The 12,322-nt window shown below is 47.7% G+C and overlaps 1 protein-coding gene across 1 annotated transcript; it reads right to left on the reverse strand.

Annotated features, from left to right (window-relative positions):
• Positions 1–832: 832 nt before the first annotated feature.
• slc38a8a (solute carrier family 38 member 8a) lies at positions 833–10,715 on the reverse strand. The gene is made up of 10 exons (XM_088939023.1): positions 10,527–10,715; positions 6,535–6,733; positions 5,986–6,142; positions 5,155–5,259; positions 3,599–3,656; positions 3,275–3,389; positions 2,897–3,044; positions 2,244–2,443; positions 1,459–1,522; positions 833–935 (listed from the first exon to the last, which is right to left on the reverse strand). Exons 1-10 carry the CDS (start codon positions 10,713–10,715, stop codon positions 833–835), a joined length of 1,338 nt encoding a protein of 445 aa, XP_088795149.1.
• Positions 10,716–12,322: the final 1,607 nt, after the last annotated feature.

Raw genomic sequence — 12,322 nt, forward strand, 5'->3', positions numbered from 1 at the left:
GACAGGATAGTTAACTGGTGTCTCCAAATTGTCTCACTTATGAATGGGTGGATGTGCCCTGCAATGGATAGGGTCCATCCTGCCTTGTCTATCAGATTAACTCCACTTCACTCCAGCCCTGTCTGAACATGTAACAAAACAGTTCTTTCCAGACCCTATGCAGACGACACAATCCGGGGTAGTGAGGAAACACTGGGGAGAAAAGCCATGCAGGAATCGGGGATAAATACGGGGGGGCATGTCCAAACTGCGCAGGTGTCCAGGGGGGTGAGTCCGGGGCAAACAATCCAAGGAAGAAGTCCAAAGGAGAATCCAAAACAGCGCAAAAGTCCATGGCCAGGAGATCCATCCAAAACAAAGGATTAAAAACTGGAACCGGGTCGGAACCGGCAGGAGGGGAACGGGAACAGAGAATAAAACCTTAACGGGACCAGGCGCTTCCGATACGGAGATCAGATGCAGAGCCCGGATTAACGTCAGCGCCTGGCTTTTAAGGGGGGCTGGAAGGAGGCTAGAACAAGGAACAGGTGCGGGGAATGAGGCCAACAAGGAAGAGCCGGAGCGCCCTTAAGGGGGAGGGACTACAATCGTGACAGAACAGTTATTGAAGAGGGATGCGAAAATAACGATGATAATAAAATGGAGATCAATTCTAATTCTTTTTTTTATTTTTTTCTTTGGCAACAATATTAAAACATGCAGTTCAAACAGTTTCTCTCCCCTAACATATAAAAACAACTGATAGATTTAAAAAAAAAAAAAACATCCCCAACTGAAATGATTTTCAAGGCAGGTATGAAAACGTCATACTCCGACACCCCGGTTCTTCCAGTTAAAACTTGTTGAAAAGTTCCATGATCGCGATGGTGGTGCTCTGGCCGAAGATAAAGGCTCCGCACAGAACGGAGAGAACGCCCCAGGCTGACAGGGCAAGCCTGGAAAAGAGGAAGAGTGGGGGGGGGAGAGAGCAGGATGGCATGGTACCCTTTTAATACAGTTCTGATAAACCACGCGACCTGATACACACCCTAACCGGAACGCTTTTCAACACGTTTCTCTCAAAGTGTCTGAGAAGCTCCTCTTGAGCACAGACTGGGGCAGCAAAACAGTCGTGTTTCCTGGCATTTCTGTGCAATTCCAAGGCACTGGGGATGCAGTTTACCCCCAATAAGCCAGTCGCTTTTTCCCCACGAATGATGCAGGTTCAAACACCACCAGGACAAGGAAGCGGGAGGTGCATATTAGCAATTTAGACATTAGGATCTATTTTTTGCTGCAGAATGCAAATATTCCGAGGTTTGAAAATGAATATCACTCAAGTTTGTTTGATTTCAGGAGAAAATTAAAAGTGCGCTTGAACGCACCAAAACCTGAGTGCGAAATGACATTCCGCGAGAGACGGCCGGCGTCTTGTTTGCGCTTGAAGCTGTTGGGAGCTGTCTGAAAGGCCATGCTTACCTTGTCCTTGGCGAAACAGTCTCAGAAACAGATGCCGACTGCATGGCAAATATCAAGCACAGGCCTGCAGGAGAACGAAATTAAAAGGTTTAATTGACCACATTGCGGACCTTCATATCGACATATCGGAGGTAATAATAATTTCTTACACTTCTATAGCGCTTTTCTGGACACTCCACTCAAAGCGCTCGACAGGTAATGGGGACTCCCCTCCACCACCAATGTGCAGCCCCCACTCGGATGCCAGTATGCTCACCACACACAAAGTCTCAGTGGGGAGGAGAGCAGAGTGATGAAGCCAGTTCATAGATGGGGATTATTAGGAGGCCATGATTGGTAAAGGCCAGGGGAAAATTAGTAAAACCCCTCCTCTTTTTGGGAAACACCTTGGGAATTTTAATGACCACAGAGAGTCAGGACCTCGGCTTTACGCCTCATCTGAAGGACAGCGCCTATTTGTAGTCTAGTGTCCCCGTCACTATACTGGGGCATTAGGACCCACACAGACTGCAGGGTGAGCACCCACTACTGGCCCCTATAACACCTCTTCCAGCAGTAACCTTAGTTTTCCCAGGAGGTCTCCCATCCAGGTACTGACCAGGCTCACACCTGCTGAGCTTAAGTTGGTTGCTAGCTTTGAGTTGCAGGCTGATATAGCTGCTGGCTGACATACGTACAATAAAGTAGTGAGGTGATAGAGCTTCATGCACTAATCTGGCCTGCTTTTCACGCAAAGCAAGTGATGCGGGGGGAAAGCAAATCTCTACAGTGGCCAGTCCTCTGACCTGGGAAAATGAAGATGAAGAAGGCGCTGATGCCCCCGATGACACTGATGACCTCGCTGATGTCCGGCACGAACATGGCGATGATGAGGGTGACGGCGATCCAGGCTACGGTCAGCGCGACCTGCGTCCTGTTCTCGTACGACTGCGTGACAACCGCACGTTGCCTGCGGTATCTCAGGAAGAGCTCCTGGATCACAGACCTGCAGGGCCGAGCACACGAGCAGACGAGCTGAGCAGAGGTGCAATTCCGGGTGGGATATAAACCATCCGTATTTTCCCCAGACTCAGAATGACCACTAGCTGTTTGATATTGTTTTAGAAGGCATGTGATGTTTGTTCTCCACAGCTCACACCTTTCTAAATCTGACACCAATTCTAAAACTCTGCCATTTGTGCTACTCGTTGTCCAGCTGGGATCTGAAGCTCAGGGATGCCTGGGCATGAGAAGCACTATAAAAGAAAGCATCTGTATTTTGTTGTGTGGAATTAGGATATTCAGAATCACACCCCCACGGTCCCACGGTTAGCAGTACCTAACTTGAAGACAGTTCAAAAACTTCAGACCGAATGTCAAAAGCCTACCAGTGTCTGGTGACTCAGGGCCCTGCACTTTTAGCTGTGACAACTCTCTGTCTCGGGCTGAAACCACTGACCTTCCCAGCAGGAGAATGATGGGATAGATGGTGATGATAGACACACCAAACAGCAGCCGGGCGACGATGATGACAACATCACTTCCAGGGTAGGACATCAGGATGTCTGCAGCCACGTTCCTCCCAAAAGTTAAATATCCAAAAACACCTGAATTGAAAAAAGAGACTTTCCCAGAGAACTGAAACAGAAAGAGTAGGTTCCCCAAAACAAAAAGGCAGGCCATCTCACTTGTGTGTGCTAATGTTCCCAAATTAGTGTCTGGACAATAGTGATTAAACATGTAAAACTTGGATGTATCCTGGGAGGCTTTAGAATCACAACACAACAGTTGCGTATTTGAAGCAGTAGCAGTTTTTCTCAACTTGGGCCCAGCTCACCAGTGAGGGTGTAGATGAGCAAGCAGAAGAACATGGAAGTGACAGAGATGATCACCCAGTGGGAGATCCTCTTGTTCTCCATGCTGCTGTAGATGGCAATGCAGGCTTCGTGGCACTGGAACACAGACAGGCAGGTTACTCAGCTCGTGCAGACCCTACATAAGCACAAGGCTGGGAATCTGGACAGCTTTTCAACTAGAATTTAAGACCTTTATTTCCTCTCTCTCACTGAACCACATTGCAGCTGTACACTAGACTAGGCTCGTTCCTAAAGCAGAACAGCAAAAAACGATTTCAAGGCACTGGAATACGAAGGCGGCTTACCTGAAATCCAAAACAAATGGTTGGAATGACACTGAACATGGAAGCCCAAGAGCCTATCCTGGAAAATCAAATTTAAAAGTCCAATCAGTTCAGTCCCACTTCCTATGAGTGGTCAGTGCTCTGACCTTAAAGGAAATCTGAACCGCACATTAACACCGTCACTACAAATCACTAGCAGGCACCAGACCTCTGTGACACTGCAACGCCATTTTTGTCAGCTGTAGCCTACTGTAAAAAACTGACCAATGAAACCCGCACGTTCGTGCTCCTTTGAGTTTGCCATTTATCGTTGAAGAAAATTAAAAACTAAGCAGGTTGTGACTTAACGGTTGTTTTTAATTACTATTTCATGTTTTCAGAAGCTTTACTACTGAGGGTTTCATCTAAGGAGTGGAAACTGTACTGCAGGGGTTCCCAGTCCTGCTTCTGAGGGACTCACACACCTGCTGGTTTTCATTCCAGCTGAGCTCTGTGTCATATCATTAACCCTCTTAATGGACCTCAAAACCAGATCCAATGGAGCTCTTTAGTTGGTTTCATTTGCTAAACGCGTCGGAGATTTTACCTTGTGTGTTTCATAAGCAGCCTGTGTTGAAAGAAAGCTAACGAAGGTGTTTGTTGCACCTATTGTCTGTTCAATTAAGGAATTCCACTTTGGCCACAATGAGAGCTAGAAGGTCTGTGTCTCCCCCAAAACCTGGTTTAGGAACCCCTGCAGAACAGGCACATGAAAATCAAGGTCTGCTTCCATCCCAGAATTATACGCCATTTTTTCAGAGACGGCGTAAAACAGAAACCTGCAGTATTCCTTTGTCATTGTGAAGCATCATTCTAGTTTCCCCTCTGGCGTGTTCACCCAAGTCTTGTGATGAACTTCACAGCCCATTTAACACCTTTCTGTTCACACAGAGGTCTAGAGAGCTTTCGGTGACAGTCATTAGCTGACAGAAGCCACAGCACAGGGGCTGTGGCCGCAGGGTAGGAGATGTTGCTGAGGAAACTCAGAAAGTCAGAGGCACTGCCATCAAAACCTTTGAAGTAAGAGGCGCTTTAAGTCTGAGAACAAAAAGGTTCCAGGTCTTTAATGAAAAGAGTCAAGAACATATTACAGCAGAGGTGAAGGGATAACAAAAACCATTCCTTAGTGTTTTTTGTCACCTAATATTCTTTCAGGTATTGATTTTGAAACTAGACCTTCTCCAATTAAATGAGCACTTGAATCACATTGAGTCATTTAGGGTTTGGAATGGAATGAGAACCAGAAACAAAGTGATGGCTTCAGTAGTGAATATTCAGTAGTGAATATCAGTGCTGTAATAGGTGCAGCATTTTGAAAAACCACGCGATATACTGCAATACTTGACACAATGAAGCTTAAGAGCTACAATATAAAGATGTGGACACTGGAAGACACAAACACCCCTACATTGGCGCCTAAATAAGAAAACTACAGCTATTTCTACATGTGACGCACTCATACAGAAATGGAAACGGCTGCTTTCACTACCCCCAGGAAGACCCTTGCTATGGGTGGATTCCTGCTGGCGCTGACTCACCCAGTGCTGTGGGTCGGAGTGTAGATGACACCGCTGTGCTCCGTCAGGCAGTACTTTACGATGATCACCACAGTCAAGTAGGTCGCAGCTAAAGTACCTAAAATACTGTGCAAGGAGACCGTGGTCAGCCAAGGCTACATCTTCCACGGAAATGAGCAGCTTCTTTTCCTTAGTGATTAGCTGCTGGATGCCTGCTCTGTATATCCTTGAGCCACCCAAACAGAGCCTCGCTCTGTATTAGCGGCCTCACATAACCAGGCACAGTACAGCCTAGAGCTGTAGCAGTCAAATTCTACTCCTTAAATCACTCCCATATCGAAAAAAGACACCATCCTGCAGTGCTCCAGTTAAGACAACAATTAGTTTAATTGGGCAATCAAGAGTTCATTAGGACGGAGCTGAGCTCCCATTTATTGTGCGAATATGCCAAGATAAAGAAAGCCCCCCATTCCTGAGGTCCCTGCCTTATCAAAACACCCGTCAGTCAGCAGCCAGCTGAGGTCACGCCAGGCCTTCAGCACCGCAGGCACGGCCAGCGGGATTCGGGAACTGAGGGTGGGGACATACGCCAGCCCACGGCCAGATTCACCGGAGGAAGAAAGAAGTATAAAGGAATTGTACCGCTTTAGGCAGGCTTTCTCACTGAAACAGAAATCTTACATGCAGTACAGCAAAGTCCTGGGGCTTGGCGCAGCAAATTTTGAGGGGAATAAGTGCAAGTCATACTACAGAGATATCCAAGGTAATAAATCCTGTGAGTGACACAGGCCGAGTGCTGTAGTGTGGTAACAGTTAACAGAGATACCAGGGGACCCTGCTCCAGTCGCTCACCTGGTGTATTTCTGGAAGCCGATCTCTTTGGGGATGGACAGAGGGAGGATGACCACGACACACAGGATGAACAAGGCAAAGCGCTGGTCCATGTACCAGTGATGGGGCACCTCTGCCCCTGCGGTAGCCATCACAGTCAGGTACAGGGAGTCACACACTGCGAGGGAAGAGTCACTGAGATCCCGGTTCACCAAACAGTGACAAGCAGCTTGAGAGCTGCTGGAGAAGCCCAGCTACGTGTTTGTTATTCAAGGCCCTGAACAATCTCCCTCTCGGCTCACATTAAAGAGAAATGATTGCAAAGGAGCAACGAAATGAGAATCAAAGGGCCGTATTCATTAAAAACCACTGCAGTCTATGAAACTACAGCCTGCTAATTAACCCCTGCAGGCAGCTTTACAGCGTCTCGCCCGATTAGGCTAAATTAGCAAAACGCTTTGGCTTCCTCAAAGCAGAGCAGGAAAAGACTATTTTGCCCGGCGGCAAGCACAGGATGAGGGACGAGGCTGCTGCCACCAAGCAAGGGAGCACACGCGGTCGTGTACTCACACTTCTCCAACTGGTCCTGCACCACCACCAGGAAGGCCACGGAGATCATGAAGAGATTGAAGACGAAGCAGATCTCGCACAGCTTGCCCACGGCCAGGCCGCACAGCGCCCGCACCACATCCTGGTAGGTGGACTGGCCGCTGATGGAGGAGGAGTACCCCAGGATGACCAGCCCGCTGATCAGGAAGACCAGAGACACCTGGGGAGGAGTGGGGCGGGAGGGAAGAGGCACTTCGGCTGTAATGGCACATCCTACAGAGGCAAGCTAGTGGTTCTTGAACTCTAAGCGCAATTTAAAAACTGTGGGGCAGATTTTAAAAAAAAACCTGCAGTGAATGTCACTGAAGGAAAAGGAAACGTGTGTTTCTTTTTCCAAAACACGTGCAGCCCCATATGGCGTCACACCCACTGTAACATAAGTTGCACGGTTTTACATAGACAGAGCACCTGATTGGCTGAGAGCCATGCCAACGGACCCACCTAGGATTTTGTGCGGCCGTGCCAAAATCCGTCTGGGATTGTGCCGAGCTGCCAGACACATGCTGTTACTTCTTGGAATACCAAAACCACGTGATCAGACCTTCAAGGAACCAGAAGGTATGCAGATCAGGAGATTGTCCCCTTTCCCCCTCCCAGTCCTTCAATTAGCACCTTCCTGTGAGAAGCTGAGCCAAGTTCACACCTCACTGAGTAAAGTCTTCAAGCAACAGTCAGACTGCGAGCCTTCACTTTGGAACCCAGGAGCTGACCCCACAGGAACAAAGACCCATATATCACATTATTATACAGGCATTGCCTACTTTCACTCAGCTCTTGAGCACTAACAGTAACAAAAAAAAAACGATAATACTTACCTTTGGAATTTGTCAGGCTGTTTATAAAAGAGTTTTGGTGGTATCCTAAATAGAAATCAGCCTTTGGAAATTAAAAATACTTGCCATTACTATTTTTGCCTTTTTTTGTCTCTCATCTAAGGGATTGTGAGTGCTTTTCAAGAACAGCTACACATGAAAGGAGGCCGGCTGGGATCCCCTTTGATGGACCCCATCCAGCTGTTTCCTGAAGGAAGACAGGGTGTCATTTGCAACAGAATGGCTGGATAGCTTGTTCCATGCTCCCACCACCCTTTGGGTGAAGAAGTGCCTCCCGTTCTCAGTTTTAAATGCACTTTTTCCACTTTTTCCTACTGCAACCAGTGGAAATACGCAAAACATGAACGGCGCAGCACAGAAAAAAGGCCTTGAGAATCTAGACAACTGGAATTCAGCCTTACGACACCCCCAGCAGCCAGATACTTCAATATACTTTTCTTGTTCCTCTTCTACCACAAAAGCCTCAGAGTCCCTGCCCCCAGCCCCCCTGGGCACCGACTGGCTCAGGTTCATTGCCAGCCTCAGCTCTGGCACCTGCAGCAGCTCCTCCTGCCAGCCAAGGTGAGGACTGACTCCGTTACTAGAAAGCGTGCCTGGGATTGCTCTGCTTTCCTCACCCTTGCAGTGTGGGAGGCTGTTAAGGAGCCTGGCGTGCTGTGCAAGCATTGTCCCCAGGTCATCTACCTCTGGTTAGGGTGTGTCACGAAAGAGTTCTTTCAGGACCCTATGCAGACGACACAATCCGGGGTAGAGTGGGGGAAAACGCGGGGGAAAAGCGTGCGGGAGTCGAGAATGAAAACAGGGGGCGTGTCCATGGTGCGCTGGTGTACGGGGGAGGTGTGGCCGAGGCAAACAATCCAGAAATAAGTCCAAGGGGGAATCCAAAAGGAGGCAAAAGTCCAAAGCCGGGCGGTCCATCCAAGACAAACGGGGTTATAAACAGGAACCGGGTCGGGACCGGCACGGGAACAGGAACAGGAACAGGAACTAAAACCTTGACGGGACCAGGCGCTTCCAGGTCCGGACTCGCCTGGTACGGAAACCAGGGCCGAGCCCGGAACAGAGTGAGCGCCTGGCGTTTAAGGAGAACTGAAAAGGGGGTTCGAACGGGGAGCAGGTGCGGGGGATGAGTCGAAAACTAGGAAGGGCTGGAGCGTCCTTAAGAGGAGGGGTTTACGAACAAGACAGGGTGACGGTGAGCGGAATGAGAGCATGTGACTCCTCCCTGCCTCTCGATGGGACCAGTGCCGGCTTTCCCATTAGGGCCTACGAACTTTTTAGGGCCTGCGAAGGATGAAACAACTAATGAAAAACGAGCTGAAACAACATGCTTGCGATCGACTCTAGGCGCTCCAAATCAATAATCATACGCTGTCTAGCAGCTGTTCTAGAAACTAGAAGTATTGAAGTGATGGCCACTCGACTTGCTCCATCAATCAGGTGGTTTAGCATTAGAATAGTTTAAAGTGCATCGTGTCAATCGACGTCATTCAATTGGCGTTGACCCCTCTTTTTGCACATTTCGGAGTGAAAGTGCCTAGGGCCTACGAACCCCGAAATCTGGCCCTGCTGGGACGTGAGTCCATCACCAACCATTACAGACATGACCCCCCCAGCGATGCTGATCCCCACTTAAACAGCTGGGCGGACTGGAACAACTGGGGTGCAGCACCTCATTCAGGGTACAACAGCAGTGTCTGCAGCAGGGACTCGAACCTGCAACCTGGCAGTTATATGTTCAGGGTCCACTTTTAGACATGCTGTGGCATAGGGGTACAATCAAGTCACCTGTCCAGATCAGAAAGACAAAGCAGAGCCCTAGAGTTTTAACTAGCCTGCTTACCTTCAAAAAAGCTTTTCTCATAATAAGTGCTGCTTTCTCTAAGCACAAGAACTTAGAAGAGACAGTTTGGACATGACCTTCTTTTCAATTTCTGTGCAGATAACAGCTTGTTATCTAGCTCGTGTATCTATGTTGACAGCATTCTACATTGCAAGTCTGAATTCAATTAGTCCTGTTATTATGGTGTGTTCTGCTGTGATGGCAGGAATAACAAGTCCCCCATCATTTTATGACAAAGTACACTGGGCTGTACTTGGCTTGAAAGAAGCCACGTTCAGGTAGTTTGGTTCCACAAAGAAGAAAATCATATCTTGAATTTGTTTTAAAATGTGTATTATTCCAAAGCTGATTGAGCTGTCCACAGAAGACGGTCACATGCACTCACTTCAACACGGTTTACTACTCTGTTTTAGGCTGTAACTTGACAATAATTGTGTTTTCACACTTTTCAGAGAAGCATGTTTGAAAAGGCTCCATGAAATTGAACACAATGATAAAAACAGTTATTTACGTTAACGTTGCCAGGGATCGACTTTCCAACATCCATGGCCTCTACACACAGCACCATAAGCACATTGGTTTTAGCAGAAGACCCCAAAGAGCCAAAAAAGGCTCTCTTTTTAAAAAAGGCTCTCTGGCATCATTAATTCTTAGTGTCACCGATTATTGCTAGGTGTCACAATGACGGGATTGTTTCACTCCGAGAAACTGTCACGTTAAATAAAATGAAGCAATAGAAATGATGAGGGCCTGTCAGAATGTACCATATGATATCATATAGGTACATTCATATGGTAAACAATAGTATTAATACTATTTTATCCTGCATAACACAAGTAATGTTTTTGGTACTATAAGGAAATTAAACATCAAGGATTTACCGCGGACCTAATTAGCATCAACCGCTTTTAGGAGTTAACATATCTTCTATAGATTTCAGATATTACTGACAAATAGTGCGCTGAAGTTATTAATGCAGTAGTTGTGGTCAGGGGGGTCAGAGGAGGATGATTCAAAGGTTAAGCTGCACAATGTATGTTAAAGGCCAGATGGTGCGTGTTTCTATAACCATCTGCGATACGTACCATGAACTTCGAGTTGTTTTTTTTTTGCTCTATTTCCTAAAAGACATCTCACGCCGTAAACCGGTCTGTAAGGCAGTGGAAGAAATCCACATCAATGAAAACTAAAATAATTACCGGCGATTGTAAGGACAAGCAAAATTAACAAAAATAAACATGAATTTTAATCAGTTTGGAAAGTGATCCGTAGCTCACCATTTCGACCGCGATAGCGGTACTGATGCCCCCGGCTCTTTCAAAAGCCCAGGGGAAGTTGAGGAGCCCGGCGCCCAACGCGGACTTCAGCATGATGAAAACCGCCCCGGACGACGAGAGCTTCGGCCCATCCGTGTCCAGCGCAGGCTTGGCCATCAGGCTGATGCTCTCTCGGGCCAGTTCTTCCATCCTCGGGCGGGCTCTCGGCTTAAATTCCCAGGCAACCCCAGTCAAGCGGCTTCGCCCGAGGGAACTTCTCCAGCTCACGTTGAGGGGTGGGGATCTGGGTCAAACAGGCGCTGGTGTTAGTGGAGGTGTAGCCAAAATTTCCAGCCCGGTCCAGACTAGCTTTTCCCTCCCTACTTTAATATCCCAAACCTCAACGTTTTGATGGATGGATCCCAGCTATGGTTTAGTGAAGTGGATTGTTTCAGGTGTGCCGTGCCTCACTCTGTGCTGAACTGCAACAGTTCACTCCGAGTGAAAAGGGGGGCTGCAGGAGAAAGGATTGCTTGGTTACAATCAGGTGCTCAATGTCTTCCGCGGCGAAATAAGTTGTTTTTTGTACTTTTGTAGTTTTCTATCTGTGTTGAACGAAGAATTCCAGTAACTGGACAGAATGTCTAATCCCTCTTTGTGTAATGATGTCAGACGTGGTGTAAAGTCTCCGTGGGAACTGTAACTCTGCGGGGACTTTCTGATGAGTAAGGAACTTTTTTTCTTCTGAGCTCTTCTTCTGCCCTTCTCCTCAGATACAGCAGACAGGTCCACAGTCCAAGACAAGCGCAGTTTAATTAAACCACACAGCCAAAGCTGAAATAGCCCCTACCCAGATTAACAAACCGAACGGCTGGGTGCTGAATCTGTTACCTGGTCGACAAGTATTTTTTTTTTTTTGCCGTAAATGGGTCTTTATAATTAACGCGGGGGTACCACCTTTGGAAGTGGAGTGAAATGTTTGAAAATGAGTAGAAAATGTCTCGCTGCAGCTCACCCGCAGAATGACCCGTGGCCGCGTTTAGCTTGAAACTGTTAAATTATTTGGACAGCACGACGCAGGCGGCCGGCGCTCCTCCATTCGGTCATCAGTAAAATACGAGGCAACAATATTTTTTTTAAAAAAGCAAGTTCAATACGAACTCAAGAGTGCGCACACATACAAAAAAAGGTAGACTGTTTTGTGTTATCACAGCTCAAGAGATGTTTTAAAATTATTTTTGAATTGTTTAAAAACGCCAATCTGTCCGTAAGAATGGTTCTGAGATCGGTAGGAAGGTCTCTGATATCCCTACGATGACTTGGGAGTTATGTTTCTCTTCTTTAAAATTGCGAATGCTGGATATTGTCACTGCGCCCTTTGGAGCAGGGCTACGCTCTAACCCTGCTGACCTGTGGTCACCTGATTCACACATCTATACTGCACGTAGTCCTGCCAAATCAAGTCCTGCCCGTTTTCGCACTGAGCTCAGGACGACGGCTCCGGAGAAATTGTTTCACCTGCGTGCTGTAAGGCAGCACGAGCGATCTGTGTACCCTGGGCATATTTCTGGGGTCACCTTGGGAACCGCGTGCGCCGGAGCTGGACACCGGGTCACCGGGTCACCTCGGCCGGCTCTGATAAACCCGACACGGGTGGGGGGGTGCGGACAGGCCGTCACTCAGACGAATCTGAGGACAGCGGCGGCCCGGAGTCGGAACAAAGCTGGGAACCATCCAGGAAAAGGGGGCATGTGACCTCATTTAGGAAAGATTTTAAATCCATTTAGCCACAGATACTGGTCACAGGGTCAGTTCTC

Source organism: Atractosteus spatula, chromosome 21 (assembly GCF_055471065.1).
Source record: "Atractosteus spatula isolate fAtrSpa1 chromosome 21, fAtrSpa1.hap1, whole genome shotgun sequence".
NCBI lineage: Eukaryota > Metazoa > Chordata > Actinopteri > Semionotiformes > Lepisosteidae > Atractosteus > Atractosteus spatula.

Excerpts from the sequence above, each read along its gene's own strand:
- slc38a8a (XM_088939023.1), bottom strand. The coding sequence starts at position 10,715 with ATGGAAGAACTGGCCCGAGAGAGCATCAGCCTGATGGCCAAGCCTGCG. Across the intron at positions 3,657-5,154 it reads ACTCCGACCCACAGCACTGG|GATAGGCTCTTGGGCTTCCA; the intron begins GTGAGTCAGCGC and ends TTGATTTTCCAG. Across the intron at positions 2,444-2,896 it reads ATCATTCTCCTGCTGGGAAG|GTCTGTGATCCAGGAGCTCT; the intron begins GTCAGTGGTTTC and ends TCGGCCCTGCAG.